General features: G+C 41.6%; 2 protein-coding genes across 3 annotated transcripts in view; both read left to right on the forward strand.

Moving 5' to 3' along the window:
• Positions 1 to 277: 277 nt before the first annotated feature.
• Positions 278 to 9,425, forward strand: p4ha3 (prolyl 4-hydroxylase, alpha polypeptide III). Its single transcript, XM_031873506.1, has 11 exons — positions 278 to 310; positions 410 to 559; positions 643 to 694; positions 848 to 1,011; positions 2,077 to 2,256; positions 4,035 to 4,099; positions 4,173 to 4,332; positions 4,452 to 4,514; positions 5,015 to 5,083; positions 5,598 to 5,694; positions 6,743 to 9,425. Exons 1-11 carry the CDS (start codon positions 278 to 280, stop codon positions 6,811 to 6,813), a joined length of 1,104 nt encoding a protein of 367 aa, XP_031729366.1. The 3' UTR covers positions 6,814 to 9,425.
• Positions 9,426 to 9,875: 450 nt separating this feature from the next.
• c2cd3 (C2 domain containing 3 centriole elongation regulator) overlaps positions 9,876 to 21,675 on the forward strand; it is a 19,420-nt gene continuing 7,620 nt past the window's right edge. For both annotated transcript variants that reach the window (XM_031873531.1, XM_031873530.1), the window contains exons 1-24: positions 9,876 to 10,142; positions 12,649 to 12,918; positions 12,993 to 13,150; positions 13,531 to 13,709; positions 13,842 to 13,999; positions 14,102 to 14,234; positions 14,316 to 14,468; positions 14,568 to 14,715; positions 14,818 to 14,918; positions 15,618 to 15,821; positions 15,926 to 16,041; positions 16,141 to 16,259; positions 16,427 to 16,558; positions 16,643 to 17,095; positions 17,235 to 17,386; positions 17,756 to 17,999; positions 18,888 to 19,071; positions 19,168 to 19,351; positions 19,435 to 19,607; positions 19,698 to 19,833; positions 20,022 to 20,290; positions 20,419 to 20,499; positions 20,586 to 21,185; positions 21,263 to 21,610. In XM_031873531.1, the coding sequence (XP_031729391.1) occupies positions 10,088 to 10,142; positions 12,649 to 12,918; positions 12,993 to 13,150; positions 13,531 to 13,709; positions 13,842 to 13,999; positions 14,102 to 14,234; positions 14,316 to 14,468; positions 14,568 to 14,715; positions 14,818 to 14,918; positions 15,618 to 15,821; positions 15,926 to 16,041; positions 16,141 to 16,259; positions 16,427 to 16,558; positions 16,643 to 17,095; positions 17,235 to 17,386; positions 17,756 to 17,999; positions 18,888 to 19,071; positions 19,168 to 19,351; positions 19,435 to 19,607; positions 19,698 to 19,833; positions 20,022 to 20,290; positions 20,419 to 20,499; positions 20,586 to 21,185; positions 21,263 to 21,610 (4,750 nt within the window). In that variant the 5' untranslated portion in view covers positions 9,876 to 10,087. The remainder of the gene's footprint in view (positions 10,143 to 12,648; positions 12,919 to 12,992; positions 13,151 to 13,530; positions 13,710 to 13,841; positions 14,000 to 14,101; positions 14,235 to 14,315; positions 14,469 to 14,567; positions 14,716 to 14,817; positions 14,919 to 15,617; positions 15,822 to 15,925; positions 16,042 to 16,140; positions 16,260 to 16,426; positions 16,559 to 16,642; positions 17,096 to 17,234; positions 17,387 to 17,755; positions 18,000 to 18,887; positions 19,072 to 19,167; positions 19,352 to 19,434; positions 19,608 to 19,697; positions 19,834 to 20,021; positions 20,291 to 20,418; positions 20,500 to 20,585; positions 21,186 to 21,262; positions 21,611 to 21,675) is intronic.

Raw genomic sequence — 21,675 nt, forward strand, 5'->3', positions numbered from 1 at the left:
GTGATTATCTGCTGTATTTCATGTCACATGTCTGTATTCCTCCAACCTGCCATCAGTGGAAAATGCCATTTTTTTTGTAGAAGAGGTAGTAACCAAATGATTTGGCCCAAAGTCGCCCTAAATCCAGCATGCCAAGGTTACATTATGCCAGCTAAATGACGAGATAGAAATGCAACTGGTCTGATTGTGGCTGCTGCCACCGGCCTAGCTAGACTGGCTAACTGCTGCTAACTATGTGACCCTAAAACCTAGCCAAATCTAGCAGCCATGCGTGCACATGGACCACAGCCGGCTGACATTTGGTCCTCCAGTGCAGTGCCTGAAAACAGCCTAACATGATGACTCTTTGTTGCCTTTGGAATCACCACATCGTAGTAATTAAAAGTAACCCAGTTGTGATTTCACGCAGGTGGCCTACGAGCAGGAAGACTACTACCACTCAGTGCAGTGGTTGGAGGAGTCGGTGCGTCTCTTCAGGGGACCAGGAGGCGAGTGGAGCCCTGAGAATGCAGGGACTTTAGAGGATGCTCTGGATCACCTGGCCTTCTCTCATTTTAAAGTAGGTAGAAGGACACATGGGAAATGCACATCTGTAAGATGATTGATGGATAGCACTGCTCTAAATTCCTATCATTGTTTCAGACAGGAAACATCTCCTACGCTCTCAGTTTATCTCAGGAGTTACTGCATCGTGGTAATTACCTTTAATTGACTTGTCCCTTTCCTTAAGTCATGTCTGTGGGGCATAAATCCCCTCTTTATGTCTGTGAACTTGCCGACTGAATGAAGCCTGTACTGTAAGCAATATGCTCTATAAAGTATCACATTTACACATGTTTCTTCTCAGATCCAATGAATGGAAGGGTTTCGCAGAATGTTGAGAAATACGAAAAGCTTCTGCTTTCACGTCCGCCCATACCAATCGGGATAGATGGGCTGAGGAGACCCGACTCCGATCATTTAAGGACCAGGGACACATACGAGAGGCTCTGCCAGACCAAAGGCTCTCAGGTATTCATCACAGTTATCATTGTGAACACAAATTGTGTATTAGGGAAAATATATAGAAGGGTTAAGAGATAGGTTAATACAACAACCAGAGTATTCTTAACATTACACATCCAGCAGCACATAACTCACAGCTGGCTATACTGAACATTTTTTAAAACATAGTGGTTTTATGATGAATGATGATTTTTTAAATTATTGACCAGAATTAAAGACCACAAACCAGAGAAACAAAAAATGACTTTAGGATTGAAACTATAGCCATGATGGTGGTTCTTAGGCACAGCGTTGCTTTGAGCTAAATGCTAAAATCCCCTTGCTGTCAATAACAATGCTAACATTTTTATGTTTAGCAGGTATAACTTTATTATGTTGGTGACCATCTTAGTTTGGTGTGTTAGCATGCTATTATTAGCTTACTATCACCAAAGTACAAATGTCACTAGTTTTGGAGGTATATGGTCATAAAAGTATTAAACATATCAAAACTATGACTTGATGATGGTGATTTTTCCAAGTTGTCAAGATATTTCATCATAGTCAGTAAGCCTCATCTTCTGGGGACCATGAATGTCTTTGGGAAAAACTCATCAGCAATCTATCCAAAAGTTGTTGAGCTGTTTCAGTCTGAACCAACGTGTTAAAAACGACCGACACTGCTATTCATAGAGCCACACTGCTAACATGGCTAAAGGAATGTAACTTCTGCATTTAACCCATCCCTAGCTCATTGGGAGCAGTGGGCTGCTGAGAAGCGGCCGGGGAGCAGTTAGGAGTTTAGTGTCTTGCTCAGGGACCCTCTCTACCCAATGAGCCACGGCCGCCTTTAAACAGCTCCAAGTAGTTTGTCACAGATTTGCCAACATTTTTTAAACCAATCCAAGAGTTTATTAAGATGCAAGTTTGTAATGGGGATGTCCTTGGCCACAGAAGGACTATTCTATTTATTTTTTTATTTTTGCAGTTTTAAGCTTGTGTGGCGAGAGAACAAGAGTAATTTTTTGCGAAAAAATAAAAACATTTTGTTTTGAGCATGTTAATGGACCTCAGATGCCTGTTTCTCTTTAGCAGCCAATGCAGTTTGAAAACCCCAGACTATTCTGCGACTACTTCACCAACGGGAATCCTCAGCTGCTACTTCTGCCTGTAAGACGTGAAGTGCTGAGCCTGCAGCCGTATGTGGTCCTGTACCACAACTTCATCACAGACACAGAGGCTGAGGACATCAAGAGGACCTCTCATCCAGGAGTGAGTGCATTTTCTTCATCATTTGCGGGTTAAAAACAACTAAAAACATATGTCTTCAATATGTCAGCTTTTTAGCAACTAAGCAATGCTTTTATACACAACACTGCATTATTTTAGGTAATCCAATTGGGTCGTCAAATGGTTTTGTAATCCTGTATTTTGTTGAGTTTTCTCTCACGGGACTCAAAAAAGTGAAGCTACAAAGCACTTTTTCTTGACAACAGCAAGAGTTCAAGAGAGTCTGTTAAAGATTGTTGAAGTAAACAAATAGATAAATAAATTCAACATTTTGTTGTTGCAATTCGAACGCCTTGTACCTTAGTCTCAAATTTAAGAATCAGGTCTTATTTTTTAACTGTTTTCACACAACTACCTATAACCACCAGGGATCTTGTTTTAAATGTGTCCTTGTTCATGAGTTTGTTCAAGATATGTTTTGCCCATGTGGTTTCCGCTCGGTTGATGGAAATTATTTGTAATTGGATTAATAGTAAGGGTACCTACAACAAAAATATCTTTTGTAAACATGCATATATTACTTGATAAACTGCTCTACTGTGGGTCTGGTTGGTTGCTGTGGTCTAAGCCAACCTTTTCCTGCTGGAAAGACCGTACGGAGGAACACTTGGTCTGCTTCCAAACATTTTCGCACGGCCGAAAGGAATGAGGGATACATTACTGTAAAAACTTGGCTGACCGCCTCAGACTGTCCAAATAACCCTGCTGGGCTCTGCTGGTAAATATTCAGTCCACTATCATGGAGCCTCAGTATCTATATGAAAGCAACCATCACTCTTCTGCTCATTTTATGGAGAGCTTCAGTGAATGATCCACAGAGCTGACTCAGTTGGGAATATTTGGTGGGCTAACTCAATTGGTGCCCTATAGTGTCTGTGAGGTTTTGGCATTGTTCAATGAGTTTTCCAGGCTTTGCTCAGATGGAAACCCCTGTACTTATGTCATCATTATGTCAGCCTGTGGGTTTATTGAAAACAGGCCAAGGGTACGGTATTAGTTTGGTGCACTGAGCAGCCTTCCTTAATGAACATGGTTTACACTTTGTTCATGCTGGATCCCGGAGCCCATACCACAGGTCTGTTGTTTGGGGTTAAGCATTCTTGATGATGAATTGATATGTGAAATAATAATTGTTTTTCAGTTGTTTTTACCATCTTCCCTCTTGCGTAGGCCCTTTGAAGCTGAATGATGTAATGTCTCTCATGGCAATAAGGTGCCTAGAAGTCATCAGGAGTTTGATCTGCAACATTAATCAAGAATATTCTGTTAGTAGTTTTCTGCATTGTACCAGCTTACGTACCCCATTACAAATTGGAAAAATATGTATGAAACAAGCAGAATGCAGTAGGACGATTCTGCAGTCCCAATAAATCACTGAGGCTTTATTTTAAGAAGGGGAGACATTCCAGCTCCCTTCCAGACTGAGACTTTGTGGTGCACTTTGACAAGGTGAAGATAAGATGAAACTTAAAACTGATAGCTGCAGGGGAAGAAAAAGGTCATCTGAACACCATAACTCCACCCGCTAACATTGGGCATGCAAAATTAGAAGAATAATGGAAGTCTATCATCGCAGCTTTTTGGATCCACATTCTTGATGTTCTCGAACCTGCTCTCAGTTGTTACTTTGGACACGACATTGGAACATGTTTTCATGCTCTTACTCACATTTCGTCAGGGCCTTTAGCCGGAAAACAAAATGTGGATGCTGTTAACAATCACACGCTCAAAAATTTTTTTTTTCTGTCTTTGATGACAAGTTGAAACGATCTGTGGTGGCAGCTGGAGAGAATCAAGCAACAGCAGAGTATCGCATCAGCAAGAGGTACAAAAGAGTTACTTGGTAGATATGTGCCTTCATGCTTTCAAGTTGTTATTTATAAATATCTTATTTCTAGTGCGTGGCTAAAGGACTCCGCACACTCCACTGTTGGGAAGCTGGACCACAAGATTTCCATGCTCACAGGTTTGAATGTGAAGCATCCATTTGGCGAGCACCTCCAGGTGGTTAATTATGGGATTGGTGGCCATTATGAGCCTCACTTTGACCATGCTACAGTAAGTTGATTGATAGACTTGTTTAACAAGTTCAGACACTTTATTATATTGCTATAGCTTTCGCATGATTTCTGTGCTTGCATTAATCACGATACATCAATTTTTTGTATTTATTCCAGTCGCCTTCGAGTCCCGTGTTCAAGCTGAAAACTGGGAATCGAGTGGCAACCTTTATGATATATGTGAGTCAAGTCTTACTCTTACTATCCTATGACCCTGTGTGACCCAGATAGCAGCCAGAGGTTCTTGGCCAGGTTCCTGTTCCTACTGCTCCAACCCATAAATTAAAAAACACAGGCTTTTGCCATGAATGCTGCAAGACTTTGGAGCAACCTGCCTCAGCCTGGATGTGACCTCAGTGCTTAAATTACTTTTATAAAGGTTCTGTCATGCAAAAAAACAAACTCCAATTTATGTCTCTCACCTACTTCTACATTTTTGCCCTCACTTGTATTTTTCTTCCATTCATTTAAACCATATTCATTTTGTAACTAATCTGTATTCATATATTATTAGTATTGTTTTTGTCATTACGTGAACATTTGAGTAAAATTGGACAGTGATTAAAAAAAAAAGAATGGTGTTTTGCAAGGTTTTAAAAACTGCAGCAGACAGAGTGGCTTTTCATAAAAAGAGCACATAAACACAAGACACAACTCTGAAGGAATGTCCTTTTCCACAGCTCAGCTCGGTCGAGGCAGGTGGGTCCACAGCCTTCATCTACGCCAACTTCAGCGTTCCTGTCGTGGAGGTAAACACTCTGCAAATAGCTAGATGAGCTCAAAGCAGTGTCTCTTGTCTTCATGTGATTTTTTATTTTTTTTGCCTTGAGCATTATTTTCATCTCACTCCACGCCTCACTCACATTCTCTGGTGCAGCTGTGAAAATGCTAAAAGGTCAGATCGTGGCAACAACAGCCAGGAGATTCTCTTCACCTCAACACTGCTATTGAATAGTTGAGCCTCAATGGAGGTTGAAGCTGTTTTTCGGTTGATAAATGAGCTGCAGTGGGATTTTTTTACCAGGGCACTCCTGGGGTTTAACCTCTCGCCTTCCATTTTATTGAGATTATTTCGGTGTCATATATTAGAGTAAATTGAATATCTTTTGGTCAATCAAATCAATTGTGAAAGGCATTTTGTGACCAAAAGATGAATCAATTGACCAAGTAATTAATTGTCAGATTGATTGATAATGAAAATAATTGTGAGTTGCAACTTTTCAAACTTATTAAAAGTGCTTTATATTGTTTTGGATTTCACAGAAAGCAGCCATTTTCTGGTGGAATCTCCATAGAAACGGTCAAGGAGATGCAGACACACTGCATGCTGGCTGCCCTGTGCTCATTGGGGACAAATGGGGTAAGAGTCAGTAGATCCAGTATGATGTGGTGATGCTGTCAAAGGGAGAATATGTAAAATAGCAAGGCAGAGCAATTTATCAGTGTCCTTTTAAGTCTTTTTTGCATAATTTTCATGGTCTGTTTCCAGTGTTCAGATTTCTGGTCGTACATGAGCTAATGTGCAACAGCCAGGCAACATCTGGCTGCATTATACAGTTAGAGACATGTGGTGGAAAATTTCTAGGTTAATCGGGAGGAGAGAGTTTATGTTCTCAAATCAATAATGAAGTCATCAGAATTTTCCGTTTATTCTGTTGCAAGAGGGAAGAAAGCACAGCAACTACGTATTCAGTAGACTGCGTGAAACCTTCTTCGACGAAATGCAATATTCAACATCATTTATGCATACAAATGTTCACGCCTTTACAACTTCAGATAATGCGTCAAAAGGGAATATGATATTTCAGACACAGGCTGCCTGTTCCTGCGGACGTTAGTTTCTGGAGTCAAGGTCTTGTCTCTGTGTCTCTGTCTTACCAACAAAGAAACAGTGTCTCTTCACTTCTCACCCTTGTGGGAAAAGATAACAAGACACCTGGATACAAAACTTAATTAAATCATCTACTGAAACTGCTGTTCTGTGTCTGCCTGTGTTGTACATTCTCTAACATTTCACATGATACTATAACATAACCTAACTTCTATATAAGTTAGGTTATGTTATAGTATAGATCGTAATTACGATCTATACTATAACATAATTTCCCATTACAGACGTTACAAAGTTAAGCTCAGTCATTGAGCGCTCATTTTGCATGCTGAATATCTGCTGTTGGTTGGCCCAGATCATGGAACTCCTGAAATGTGTTTTAGGCCCCCAGTTAAACTGACAGAAGGATATTAATCATCACAAAGCAGCAGAAGAAGCATTTAATGGTTGTGTTGTTTTTTAGCAACCATATACATAATCAGAAATTAATGCTAAGGCTCAAACTCAAAAAAGATGCAAAGGCAAGAAAACTTTCATTTATTAACAAACATATTTCACATCTTTCCGTATGTTCCAGTGGCAAACAAATGGATCCATGAGCATGGCCAAGAGTTCCAACATCGCTGCAGCCTGGATCCTGAAGAGTGAGAGGGCTGGAGTGATAGCTGGGCCCCTTGGAGTACAAGAGTAAGCCTCTACAGTTGAGAGGCACAATTGCAGGCGGAGGGGAGGAGGTAGCCAGAAAGTGAGCACACACAGTCAGGGGAAGTGAAAGCCGTCGTGGGACAGCCTGCATCTGTTATTGGAGCCCTGGGCCCCAGGGATCCTGGAGCGCACAGTGCTGCAGTGGACACGGATAGCACAAGACTGAGGGGCGGGGTAGAAGAAAGCCGTGGCAGTTGGCAATCAGCCCCCAGAGGCCAAACGCTCTCTTGCTCTTACTGGCGAGTTCCGGCAGATGGAGAGAGGCTTCTGCACACAGTGCTGGTTTCAGTTAACTGTGTTTGCGAGGCTGTTTGCCTCTCCTGCTTGCTTAACAACTGACATCTGCAGCCCTTCTCCAACATTGGGCCCACTCCAGGGTCTGTCGTTACAAATCAACACAGCTGTAGTCTGTGCAAACGGCAGAACTTTATTTATTTATGCAGAAGTTTACAAAGATACCAAATGTGCCTGAATTATAGTGAAATTAGTGTATAAACAGTTTTTTTTGAGATTTTTTTATATTCAAGTCCATTTAAAAGTGATAATGCTTCCATGATGTGCTGGAATAGGCAGATACACAGCATGAGACATTGTTTTACAGAGTGGCAAAACATTTTAGGACTTTAAAGGTAATATGTGTCAGCGACAGAGATTTTGGTTGAAGTTCTTCCGTAATGGGTCATGTCAGAGCTCAGGGCTGCAGCTCAGACTGGTGCTATGAGTCAAAGGAACCAGTCATTGTGAGTCTGCCAGCTAATTCCCAGCTGACTGAACGATGTGGTCGTTGCTGTCTGTGGGAGACTCTTTCAAAAACTGCCTGTATAATGGAACAGATGAACCGGGTCTGTCAGCCTCTTATTGAGCTTCAGAGGCTGGGGGTCATTAATCATGCTCTGCATGCCAAGTGACATGGAACACGTCTGCTCCAGACTTCTTGTCTGAACTCGCATAACCAAAGCTGTGTGCATGCCACTTGGATATCTCAGATAGCTGTGCCTAAGTAGGTCATAACCCATCTTAAACTGAGTGAAGTGGAACATACACTATTACAATTTACTGTATCTGCTTGGGCACTAAGAGGGCTATGTGTGACCTCTAAGAATTAAATGAAGATGATCTGTGAGAGTGAAAGGGAGTGACAGAGGAGTAATACCTCTGCCTGCTCACAGTGATACACATTTTCCTTCCAGTTCCCAACAGTGTATACAAACAGACACACTCTCCAAGTACACACTGACACAAAGCAAATATAAGCACACTGGATGCATATTGCTCATTCCTGTGTGCACACTAAACAGCAGAACTTAATTATTGATGGATAGCAAGACGCTGCTTTTCTGAAGCTGTAATTAGTTTCATTACAAGTATTCATGCCATTTAAACAGTCACAGCTACATTTAGCCTCAAAACACTAAGTAGATGAGACCACAAGTGTATTTCATTTTAAAAATGGTCTCAATATTGTCAACAAGGGGTTAACAACCACTTCAGCTATATTTATGGAAACGCATATTGTGAATATAGAGAAGTGTCCTATGCAAATGATAGATATACTGTATTTATTTCAGTTTGACTTGAAGCAGCAAAGGTTCATTTAAGATGTTTTTTTTCTTTCATACAATTAAATCAGAAACATAATAAACCAGTAAGTCCAGGAAAGCAGAAAGGTTTAAAGTAATGTTTCACAGGTCCAACTTACAACCTGAAGCCTGACTTTTCCTAGACTTCAAAGGGCTTTATTCTGCACTCATCCTTAACTCCTGCAGCGGCCCTCACTGTTACCATGATCACCACAACAAATGTGGCTCTAGAGGGACTTGTTGCTATGCAAGAGCATAGTCCAAACATCCTAAAGCGTACATGACTACACCATATGCCTACATCGACACGGTGGCAAGTAATTCTACATATTTAAAGGCAGACTTTATAACACACTGGGACATGCAACAATTTGAGATGTAGTTGATAATATGTTACATAGTTAGTTATTGTGCACAACTGATGGAAACATAGAATTGAATACAACGCTGACTTGCAGGGAAGCTGCGCAGCAACAGTTAAATAAAGTGAAGCAGAAATACTGTAAGCCTCTTTTAATCTCAGGTTCGATTAAGACAGAAAATCACTACAAAGTGCTGTTAGTGAGCAGCTTTGTACAAGGATGGAAAGATCAGTGCTGCTCCCCTCTGCTGGTGATGTAAAAGAAGGCTGCATGGTGTTAGTGAAAACTTGAAATGTTTTTCACTCTATTCAAATGTTTGTGCTACTTTTATTGTAAAGTTTCACAATAATTTATAATGTGTTTTTTTTTTTTGTAAAATGTTGACTGGATTATGTATTGTGTATTATGTATTATTATCTTTTGGTCCCACAGTCTAAAAACATGCAGTTAAGGTTAATTGGTGATTTTTCTCTCAATGTGGGTCACAATGTGTGAAACCACAATATTGACCTTTTTCGATATATTTTGGATGCATTAATGGCATTGCAGTCATGTTGAATTACTTTTGATGTATTGTTTTATTTGATTGCCTTTGTATTCCCCTTGCCAGCAAATGTGCCATATAAATCCATTGAATAAAAAAAATAATCGTCTAATGCAATTTGGGGTAAAAATCAATGACAGTAATTAAACAAGAGCATATGTTTCACTATTAAAAAGTGAAACACATGCAATGAATGGAAAAAATAAAGTAAAGTTATTAAGTTAAGTTTTATTTATAATTACTTAGTTTTACTTAACAAATGTAATAAACCTTATAATATCGAACAATATATTATGATTAAAAAAATCTGGTTCTATAAATTATTATTTGAGTGAATAGGTGCAATACTATACAGGCAAATTTCATAAATTAGATCTGAACCAAACATGCCTAAATACAAGACTGTTGTCCCACGAAAATATGTAGAAACTTTCTGCAGAAACGTTACTTTTTTAACCACAGCATCATAAACTACATTTCCCAGAATGCAACTGTGAAATGAAGCGGCAGCAGAGGCGCGGCACATTCGGACTTTGTTGCTCAGAAACAGTTTTGCGCGCTGACGCACGTGTGCGTGTTGGTGTTTTTGTGTGATGTGGGCAGTTCAAACAAGCAGCTCTGTTAAACGGATTATTAGTAACCTCGAGTGTGATACAAATCATGCCTGCTAACGGTTCACCAAGTGCTTTGGCCAGGCTGTCATCCACCATCTTTATTTACTGAGCAGCGGGATGAAGAGCAGAAGACAGAGGTCCGTCAAAGCTGGAAGCAGCAAAAAGATAAAAGGTAAACTGTTGTTAGCTTAGCTACCTGCTAGCAGTATAGCTAGGTTAGTAGCTGTTGGCGTCAGCTGTCAGTCTGACGTTAGTAGCCTGGGATGTTAGCATACTAGCTAATGTTATGTTATGTTAAGTTGAGCTCACGTTCTCTTTTGGTTTGTGTTGTTTCTGCATGTGTTGTCAATGTTGTTAACGTTAGGAACGTTAAGCATTTATTTATTAACTTGTAACGCAGTTTGTAGGTATGCCAAAGGATACTGAAAGCGAAGTATTACATTATGTTCCCTCTTTAGATGAAAATATTGTCGTTAACATCAGCTGTTTAACAAACTTTTTTCAAAGAGGGCCAGATTTGATAATGTGAAAATGCCCAAGGGCCAACAGTCCCTGCTGACATTATTTTAAACAATACAAGTAGCCTTGTAGATAAAACGGGGATGAATTTATATCATTGTATAAAGAGTCATGTCTGTAAGTTAAATCAGCTATAATCACTATTTTAAAGTGATTAGTGACTCGTCTAAAACATTTATAAAAGGAATAACTTCAATAGAATCATTCTATACACTGTAGCTTCTTTACATTCTAATAGAATGTAAATAAGTTACATTCTGATACAATGTAACTTCTTTACATTCTAATAGAATGTAAAGAAGTTACATTCTGATACAATGCAACTTCTTTACATTCTATTAGAATGTAAAGAAGTTACATTGTTGCCTTTTCTTTTCTTTTCTTCCCACAAGAACGTAATTTTGTCAGGTTGATAAAAAAGTCACTTTACTTCCTGACATTGTTACTTTACCACAGGGGTGTCCAAACGTTTTTCAAAGAGGGCCAGATTTGATAATGTGAAAATGCCCAAGGGCCAACAGTCCCTGCTGACATTATTTTAAACAATACAAGTAGCCTATACATACATTGTTATTTAATCATTTTGTTTTCAATGACAGCAAATAGCAATGTAACCAAATGTAAGCATTCATGTGTGAACACATCTCAACAACTATTCTGCCTTTCTTTCACATCTTGAAAGTCATAACACAAAGAACAAGCCATCTAAAAGCTAATTACATAGAAAACGATCAATATTCTCACCTCAAGACAATCTTAAATATGACTTAGTGAGGGTAATGAAAAGTTGTCCACATGAAACAGGCTAACGAAAAACATCAAGTTGTCTCTTAGTATGTGATGATAGCTCTTCAGTGTTACGAGCCAGGCAAACATTAGCAAACTCTGTCTTCTTCTCGGGGCAATTATGTTTTCTGCTATTTTCATAACACAGTCTTTGATAAACTCACCTTCCGTCAAAGGTTTGTCATGTTTAGCGGTTAGCATGGCCACTTGGTAGCTTACTGTGATGATGTTTTCATGTGAAAAGGACCGCTGCTGTGTGGCCAAGTTATCTTGGAGTTGCTTCACTTTTCTAGCTCGGTCGCTCTGATAGCTTGTTGTAGCATTAGCATGTTTGGTCTCGTAGTGTCTCTTTACATTATATTCCTTAAACTAGGCAACAGTCTCATGACTAATTAGGCAGACACAGTTGTTTCGGTTTTCGGTGAAAAAAATATTGCGATCTCCACCAAACCTGGAAGCCGCGGCCCTCATTATCGACTTTCCTTTTTTTACTTGCCGTAACATGACAGGTCAAGGGTCAGAGCCAATTTCAAACAGCCAGACAGTTACAGAGTGGTGCTGCCACCATGAGGTAAAAAGAGGAATTGCATGTTGAATTTGTATGATTTATTCATTCCGTTTCGACTGTGCTGGCGGGCCATAAATAATGCATTTTAAGACAGAAGGTGCGGGCCATATAAAATCTGACCTCGGGCCGTGATTGGCCCGCGGGCCGGACTTTGGACATGCCTGAACTATAACGTTTGTCTGTTGCTTAGTATAAATGTGTCTTTTAATCCGATATTGGTATTTCCTGCTGTGTCGTTTAAAACGTCTCAGTATTTGTTGTTGATAAGTACAGCTGCCCTGTGGCTAGATATGAGACTTTGCTGGTTAACTCTAGATTGAATTAATTATTTGAACTATTCTATACTTCGTGTGTTTAGAGCTTAAATATAATAAATGCCCTATATTTAGGGCATTTCCAACACTGAGGTAAAATGATGTGGAAAAGTGTCAGGACGCTTTCAGAGAGTGTCAAACACTGCTAAGTTCATGCATTATTGTCAGTGGTATTATACCTGTTATGATAACTGATTTTAAAGTCAAATATTGCTTCAGGGGTAGGTACAGTAGCCCAGAGGGATTAATCATGGATATTTATTGTAAGCAGTGTCTGCACGTTTGCAAAATCACATGTACAAGTGTCAAGTTGATCCTAAAGCCATTGAACTGTGTTTTCTCTGACATATACCTTAAAACAGAAAGCCAACATCGGGCTAAGACCTGCAGCAAATGCCACTCTTACTTGTCCTATTTTATGGTTATCTCTGATGTTAGTATTTACAGTGTTTGTATCTTGACTTAATTATAATAAAAATAACTCTTTGCAGTCCCCAGTGATGTGTCCCCCGCCACCAGCCTTCCTCCTCTTGTCGAGGGCCAGCTGCGATGCTTCCTGCGGGTGACAATAAGCCGGGTTTTATGGACCGCTCACAAGCCTCCATCTGCAACATTCGTCAGGCTGCGCTGGTGGGGAGAGTCTTCAAACGGGACGCACTTCTTTCCGAGAGATGGATCACATCCGTCACAGAAGACCATCAAGACCACATCCCGCTTCCCTATCCGCTGTGGGCCAAAGCAGTTCACCTCATATCTGACGGGTAACTAAGAAGGCTTTGATATGTTTACATTTCAAATGTTTAAAATCAGCCACTAACCTGTCTTTGATGAACAGATATGAGCTCGCTGGTGCTGGAAGTTCTGACCAAACCGGATCATTTGCCGATCGCACGGGCTGAGGTTGCGGGCATCTCTCGTCTCTCTCTGTCACACCCCATCAGTGGATTTTACACCCTTGTATCTCCGACATCTGAGAAGCTGGGAGAGTTACAGGTGAGTGGAAACCTGAATTCACATTGACCTGCCAACCGCATTTGTGCATGTTTGATATACTATAAGAGTAGTGGATAGGGAGACGTGCGTTAGGCAAGACAATTAATCTCTACCAGCTGCAGGGTTGCTGTTCTGTGGCTGTGACTTTTTTTGTGACTGTGACCAAAAGAGCATCACAAGTAACTTTGAAAGGCAGGGGAACCTAAAACATTGGATGCATAATGCTTTTTAAAACCTCTTAAGCCTGTTAACATACTTGTATCCAATGGCAAACAAACGATTGATTTTATTGAGCACCCCTTTGTGAGGTTCAAGGTGTTATAATTTTGCACCTGCAGTGTTAAAACCACATCTTAGCTTTTTTGTTTTCACCTCCTCAGGTTTCCATTAATTTGGAGCCTCTCACAGAAGCCTATGACAGCAGCAGCTCAGGTCCCGTCACAGATATCAGCATCGAAAAACCGCCAATCACCACACTGCCTGTGCCTTCACGGCCCAGATTGCTCTCAGCTGGCAGTGGGAAAGAATCAGCTGTGAGCAGCAGTGGGAACACTCCAAGGTTTGAAGTTGTTGCTGTTGTGTTGATACCATTCATACTCAACTGCCTGTGCGTTGTATTAAGAGCCTACTGGTAGTAAGTTTAAATCTGAGCATAATAATCTTACTGTATATCTCGCTTTAATATTTTCAGAGGGAAAGACCACTTATATTTCCAAAATGCCCAGAAAGACAAAGAAGAGTCACTGGAGAACCAGATGCCGACAACAAACAGATCTCAGAACAGTCAAACTGCTGTGAATCCTTCAAGTCAGGAGCCTTGTGGCCAAGCAACCACTGATATCCTGTCAGGTTGGTTGCAGCTTGACTACTCATCAGATGTACATACAGTAACAATAAACACACAAAATTGACTGTCTCCTCACAAATACCCAATGTTTTCTCTCATCTCAGTTATTCTAGAGCGTGGGAACAAGCTCAGAAATGCTATGGTGGTATCAGCTTTGAAATATGACATGGATTCTGCCCCGGCTCTGAAAGACACCCCACTACCTCTCCCAAAGGATAACATCCTGCCACCTTCCAAGTTTGTAAAAGAAACAACAACAACAACAACGTTTTCCATCATCTTACAATGCACATTCTATAATAATTCCTTTGTCTGCAGGCCCTTCCCTTCTCCCGCTGGGGTGTTTCTTCAGAATATTCTTCATGCTGATTCAACTCTCAAGCACTCTGATGATGTTGCTGTAATCTCAGACTGCAGCTTAGACTGTCCTGTTGACATGGACAACAGAGCTGTGGACCTGCTCCTCGGCAGGTACTTAAGTTTACATCTGCTTCCAGAGATGTAATGTAAGCAGTTTTTTTCTTTCCAACATCTGTACTTTTTCTTTCTTTTTCTTTTTTTTTTGTTTAGCTTAAACACATCTCCTCTGCCTCTCTGGGATGGAGATGACTCCTTCCCTGGATCTCTGTCTGACCATAGCAGTGTGTGTGGGGACAGTGAGCTCAGCGATCCACAATATGATCAGAGCTTACTGGAAAATTTGTTCTACAAAACTCCAGTAAGTAGACTATTTCCTGATGATTGTCAGGGGAAAAGCATGTTTTATGTGTAATAGCACCGTCGGTATTCTTAATCTTTTTATTGTTCTGTTGTCTTTTAGATGTCAGATATCAGACCAAAGGACACTGAGGCGGAGGGCCAAGGAACAGTGTCCTCGAGTAAAACCCAGCTGACGCAGTCTGCACACAGGATTACTGGAGGGTAAGGCCCTTTACATGCTGTTTAAGGGCAACCCTATTTTTTTCTGTTTTTGTGTCTAAGTGACTAATGGGGACAAGAGTTTTTGAAATTGGACCAGTATTGAGGGAGATCATTGCAGAAGGCAGCTGCTAAACTGGTTGCAACGTAATCACTCACCGTCAATTTACGTCCACTAAAAGTGCTTTATTTTGCAACTGACAGGCTGGGATTGTTGTTATACGTGTACAGACCATACAGAGAAATACAACATTTTTCTTTACCTCGTTTTAAATCTTGCCTTGCAACCACCATAGAAATTATTTTAAATAATACAAAGCTTAGCTTTCTGTACTCCAACACAACAAACTCCGACAGCACCAGTGTCCCGTAGCACTCCTCTCTCCAACTCTCACTCACATTTTCACCGTTGTCGTCTGGTTACATGACACAGTAACGGAAAGAAAAAGCCAAGAAAATCGTCTTAATGTTGTAAGACATTTATAATAACAATCTTATCCTGTCAGTGGCAAAAATAAGCACTTTTAGTGGACGAACTGCTGCATTCTTCCTCAATACTAAACCAGTTTCACACAAGGTACCAGGATATAGATCAGACGTAAAGCACAGAAAAAAACATACAGTACAAGAATAGACTAGATGTAAACGTACCACCTTTTGTACATTTAAAACACTTATTTGTCTTATTTTGACTGTGTCCAGTTCAAACCCAGAGCCTCAGCGGTCTGCAGATGCTGGTGGTATTCCTCCTGGTGTTAGTGCCGAGCAGGTGACTTTGCTGAGTTTGATCAGACTGGCGAGAGTGACCATCGACTCCCTGACCGTACCTACCGGCAGTACAACCACCACACCTAGAAAGACCTCAAGCAAAGGGAAACCTCCCCGACCGTTAACCAGCAAGAAGTGGTGGGTGAAAACATTTAACAATATTTTCATCTTATTTTGAAATAACATTTCAGTTATTAGTAAAAAAAAAAAAAAGCTGTGATATCTCCTCTCTTTTTCATTAGCACATATTTTATTGAGTACGTGTTCCCAATGGCCTCCACTTCCGGTCGACATGATCGTAGAAACAGTGGAGATGGAGAGGTGACCCGAGCTGTTGCCAGTAAAATCGCAGCAGGAAGTATGAACTTTTATAATCTGCCTTATTGAAACCTATCTGAGTGAGAAACACTGGTACGGGTTTGGGACTGACTCTGACTCACTCTTCTTTGTGTTTTAGCGGTGAAGTTCCATCAGCACTCTGTGTTTCCTGTCCACTTCAGTACAGCAACAGTGAACAAATGGTGGGAAACTGATCTGATCTTCAAGGTTTACTCACGAAAGAGCGACCAAAAGAAAGTAAGTCCTTAAATGTGTTGTTCTTTTGTGAGTTTTTCTTGGATAATAAATTATAATGTTATATAGCACAGCTTCTAAATGTGACTCTCTTATGAACTAGAGCTTCCGTGTAAAACAAATAAAATACCTTTAAAGAATAAAGTCACCTTGGCTCCTCTTGTTTTTAGCCGGTTCCCATCGGTGAGGCAGTTCACCCGCTGCGCTGTCTGCTGCAGAGCAAGCAGCTGAGTCAATCTCTCGTCTTACCTGTGCAGAGTGTGCAAGGAAACGGGGAAACACAGGAGATTGGACCTCTCAAGGTAATCTACTTGAGTTCATGTTTACAAGCCTGATATTTGTTATCCAAGTGACTTTCATAAAAGTAATACTATTGTTCTTCTCAGGTTTCACTAGAACTTGTTAGAGCCAACAAAGATTTCTCTTCTGAAAAAAGTAGAAGCAAGGAGGCTCAGAGAGACGCATCACCTTCACAAACTGCACCCGGTCCGCAGAGAGGGACCAGCTCCAGGTCTCAACATGTTGACGTTGATCGGGAGAAGTTACCAGCTCACTCCTTTGAAGATCCCAGGCTGAATGTTTGGACTCCTCAGAAACCCTCGAAAGAACCCTCTCCCCACCCCGGACGCCACACATCTCCTCGTATATCACTGCAGCAGGTGGAGGAGGACTCTGAGGTGCTGCTGCATACGTTACTCATGGTGCCAGATGGAAAGAACTTCAACTGTGGGCCCATGCAGGCTCCGAACGTGTACTTGAATTGTAAACTCTGGTGTGATGAGACGGCGAGATCTGTCATCAGCTGGGGTCAGGCAAATCCCTGTTTCAACTTTGTTCAGGTTAGCCCAGGAGATCGAAGCTTGTAACCATCTTTACATTCTTTTATTAGGCTTCAAAGGAAGCAGAATTCTCCTACCTTGTAAATGCAGAATCCCTGTGACCCATATGATATATTTTGGTCTTCATCCCTTGTCTCAGGTGACGCCTGTGGCCTTAAGAACTAAGCTGCTGGAGCGGATGAATAATAATGTGATGGTAATCGAGGTCTGGCAGAAGACGGGAAGTTCAGGGCAGGATCGACTCCTCGGCATCGTTAAAGTACCGCTCCACCAGTTCTACATGTCATTCAGGCAAGTTGTTTAAACTTTGTGATTAGGTTTGAATTGACACAGAAAGGTCACTCAATATTTCCAGTGTTGTTGGCAACTTTTACAGTAAATGAGTAGTAATCAACAGAAAACTTATTTGCAACTTTTTGGTAATTGGGGATCTTTTACGTAACCTGCCCTCCGGGAGGCGCTATGGTCCTCCTCCAAATAGCATATATTGTCTTTTATCCTCAATGCATTCAATTTATTGAATTCTCAAAATGAAACTCCAGGAATGTTCCACCACAAATTACACTACAAACACATTCTAAATGTGGACTCCAACATGCCTGCCACAGTGAGGCTGTGCGTGAGACGAGTAACCCTCCTCTCTGTTTTTCTTCCCTCCAGGGATCCAAAGATCACCCACCTTCTTCTCCAGGCACAGTACCCTGTTTTAGGGGTGGACTGCTACATGCCAGTCATTGATGTGTTCTCAGGTAGTTGTAAAGGACACCTCAGGGTTGTTTTGGCTATGGGCCGATCAGAGCAAATAGTTGCCCTCCAGCGCGCAAGGGATGAAGATTACGACCGCTTGTCTCATGTCATGAGACCAGTTCATCTGCTTGATCACCAGCCTCATTCACAAAAAAAGGTCTGTGCTCATTTCTGTGAGAGAATGCTCAAAGCATTTTGTGTATGTGTTCTTGTCAAACAGATGATTGCAGATCAGCATTAACGTCCAAAGGTTCATAAAAAGTTTAGGATTCAAATGTCCTGGAGAATGTTGTGTTGTTGTGATCTATTTTTTATTTTTTACCTGATTTCCTGAGAACAAACTACCAGTCTATCTATCACAGCTCCCCAACATGGAAAGCATTGCCACGTGAAAGGGCAAAATTATGCTCAGGATCATATTAACATTGAAATGGTAGTCAACGGATGAGAGTTCTTTTAATAGACTGTGAACACACCCCCAAGTCACGTCGCATGCAATTTACTATTATATTAATCTATCATCACTTTTTCATAATTTCTAAGCACTGAAGAGATGATTTCATAGATAAGTTACAGCCAAAGACTGCATGTTAAATCAGACTTCCACAGAGAGGAATATACAGTGTAAAGCACTTTTCATCACCGAAGATGTCCTGGTAAATTCCTGGAAGATGATCTCTAGAAAACAGTGGAAACCCTGAAGTTCTTTGAGAATTTATCTTATTAAAACAACAAAAAAAAACTGCACTAGTATACATATTACAAACAAGTTAGTCAGTAAACACTGCTTCTATTTAGATATTTAAAAAATAATTGAGTATGTGTGAAGCATGTTAGCCTTTTTATGTTTGATTCATGTGGATTATTTGAGATCATACTGAAGTCATGAAAATGTTAAGCACTGAAATCTCATACTAGTATCGTCTGAAAAGGCTCAGACTCATTGAATTCTTACATTACTGTAAACTGTATATGTCTGTGCAGCTTCGTCAGCTCAGAAATCTGTCAACTAAGTGTCTTTGTTTCTATTGTGTTTCCCCCTCAGGTGATAGCAGCACAAGAGGAAACTATGAGAGAGCATCTGTTTGTGATTAGAGTGGAGAAGGTTGATGGGCTGACACCTCTGCAGTCCACAGTTTGGGGTGAGGCTGACTGCTACGTCCAGTACAGTTTCCCCTGTCAGGAGGGGGACCCTGCTGCAAAATTGGACCAAAGCCTCATAGAGAGTAGTAAGGACATTTTGTATAAAACCTTCACCATAAAGAATTTCCCAAGACGTTTTTCCTCCCTCTGCGTCAGTCTGACCTGTATCTCGTCTCCAACAGGCGTGAACCTGAAGCTGTTTCGTACCACCACAACTCTCTGTGTCCCTGACCCGGTGTTTGGACACACTGAGACTCATGTGCTTCTGGCTCCTGAAGGAGTTCCTGTTCAGAGGCTGCTGCTCAGCTCTCTTTCTAGTCAAGGCCTAAGCAGTGGAGGGGGTGTCCAGTTTGAAGTCTGGTGCAGGTTTGTGGTTGTTATTGGAATTTCATATCTTAATATGACTTCATACTTACTGCTTTCATATGAAGGATTGTGTGTGTCTGTAGATATTATTATCCAAATGTTCGAGATCAGCTTGTGGCCAAAGGAATGCTTCCATTGTCCAAGCTGTGTGCCATGGTCACCATGCAGAGACGGCATCCTAATGAGGCTCAGCTGTTCTCCCTGCCCCTGATTCCCAGGACAGACAGTCCCACAGGACATCAGCCTCAGCCCTCAGGTACACAGACACTCAGAGTGATGGCCATGATAGAATGCATTGACACGTCTAGTATTCTATAAGTTGTGGCTGATCTGTTGTGTTTCTCAGGCTTACTAGATGTGTGCGTTCGGTACAAGCACCGACCAGTCAGACCTGAACGTCAGACTGGTAAAGGAGCAGCCTCTCGTGTTGTGACACTCGTGGTTCAAGTGCACCGAGCATCAGGTCTGCAGGCCGCAGCAAGGTACATCCCTACCACCGTCCTATCGGGAGCTTTATTTGTTTTTATGGAATGGAAATTCCCCTTAGCAATGCTATCAAACATAAAACCGTTGGTCTGAGAGCAAATGTTTCAGCAGCAGAGATTTCAAATCCTCACGGCATCACACAGAAAGTATTTGCAAATGTTGTGCTTCTGCCTTTTTGTTTCAGGGTTTTATCAGAACAAGATGAAAGATTCAGCTACTTTGCTGGTGTGGGAGTGAACTCTTACATCACAGTCGAGCTCTCCTTCCTGCCTGAGAGTGAAAGGAGGTGCACCCGCGTAGCCGCCAGGACCTTTTGCCCGGAGTTCGACCACCACATGGAGCTGACCTGTGATCTGCTGTCTGTGAGGAGCAGCGGAGAAACCTGCAGCTTGGCTGAGCAGCTGGAGGAAGCCTCTGCTGTCTTCACTGTCTGGAACAGAGACAGTCGCAAAGGTGTATAAAGCTCATTTTGTTTTATTTACCACATTCTATAGATTGTAAGTGATTTGAAGCAGTGATTTTGTAAATGTTCGTCAATAATATCTGTAAGTTACTAATTTGTTTTGTGATATTTGTTGCAGCGGTGCACACTTGTAAACCTAAGGATGTGGTGTTGGGCACAGTGAAAATACCTCTCGCTGATCTCATCCATAAAAGAACAGGTATGCTGCACTCTCGGTGAATGCTGGGTCCAATAGTTTTTCTGACAGAAACTTGAAAATTTTTGTTTCTTTTTCCACATATAAAGGTATTTCTGGCTGGTTTGGAGTGTATATACCTCAGGAAACAAGCTCTTCTCTGCACCAGCACATCTTGGCCGGGGGCCTCGAGATCTCCGCCAACTTCGCCCACCACTCAGACAGGGAAAGAGTCATTAAAGCTGCTCGGGGTTTGAGCTGGGAAATAGAACATAATGAAACACAAGTTGATGAAGAAGCTTGGGAAGACGGCGTAAGAGAAATGTCTTTGACTTTCTCGATGCCCAGAGCGTGGATACCTGTCCACTGCTTGCTTCTGCCGGGCCTCAGTGAGCTGGAGCGCTCCACCTACTGCTACTTCAGGTACAAGTTCTACGACCAGGAGGCCTTCTGCTCCCAGATGAAACACCCCTCTGTTGAGGAGGCAGGCCAGGCCACGGTGGCTTTCCAGGAAAGGAGAACTGTGGAGCTGAGGAGCACTCAGCCCTTGATGTGGTATCTTCGAGAGGAAAAGCTGGAGGTTCAGGTGTGGGTTGCCTTCACAAAAGACAAAACCCAAAGGCCCCGAGACACAGACCGACTGGTGGGTTCAGCGTTTGTCGACCTGTCCTCTCTGGCAAAGACAGCCACGCAGAAGCTTACTCTCAGTGGTAAGAAATTACTACTCGTGTTATAATTTAACTGTTTGTCATTGCTGTAGTAACATTATCGCTGTATTTCTTTACAGGAGTGTATCCACTGTTCAGACGCTCAGCAGCAGATCTACAAGGGGCTGCTCTCAGGGTGCACATCACACTGACGGCAGGTTCTGTCCCTGTGGAAGTGGGGACAGTCCCTGCTCGAGTTGACCCCCAAGTGGACTCAGACAGCCAGGAGGAGCTCTTATCAGAAAAGGTGGAAGCAGCAGATCGAGCCCCCTCGCCCACTACACCCAAAACATCACAAAGCAGACACAAGAATAAATCCTCCAGAACAACTCCAGACATCACATCGGTGCAGCACACAGAAATGAGCACGGATGACTCGTTCCCTGTGACTGTTGCAGTGGACCGCGCCATGCACCTGAATCTGAAGGGTGACCTTGTGACCTGAAGTCTTTTTTTTTTTTTTTTTTTTTTTTTTTTTTTTTTTTTTTTTTTT

Source organism: Anarrhichthys ocellatus, unplaced genomic scaffold, assembly GCF_004355925.1.
Source record: "Anarrhichthys ocellatus isolate YVR2014 unplaced genomic scaffold, GSC_Weel_1.0 scaffold72, whole genome shotgun sequence".
Classification (NCBI taxonomy): Eukaryota; Metazoa; Chordata; class Actinopteri; order Perciformes; family Anarhichadidae; genus Anarrhichthys; species Anarrhichthys ocellatus.

Coding starts and splice junctions, on each gene's coding strand:
- p4ha3 (XM_031873506.1), top strand. CDS start 278: ATGGACCACAGCCGGCTGACATTTGGTCCTCCA. Junction 695..847: donor TCAGGAGTTACTGCATCGTG/GTAATTACCTTT, acceptor GTTTCTTCTCAG/ATCCAATGAATGGAAGGGTT. Junction 4,515..5,014: donor TGGCAACCTTTATGATATAT/GTGAGTCAAGTC, acceptor CCTTTTCCACAG/CTCAGCTCGGTCGAGGCAGG.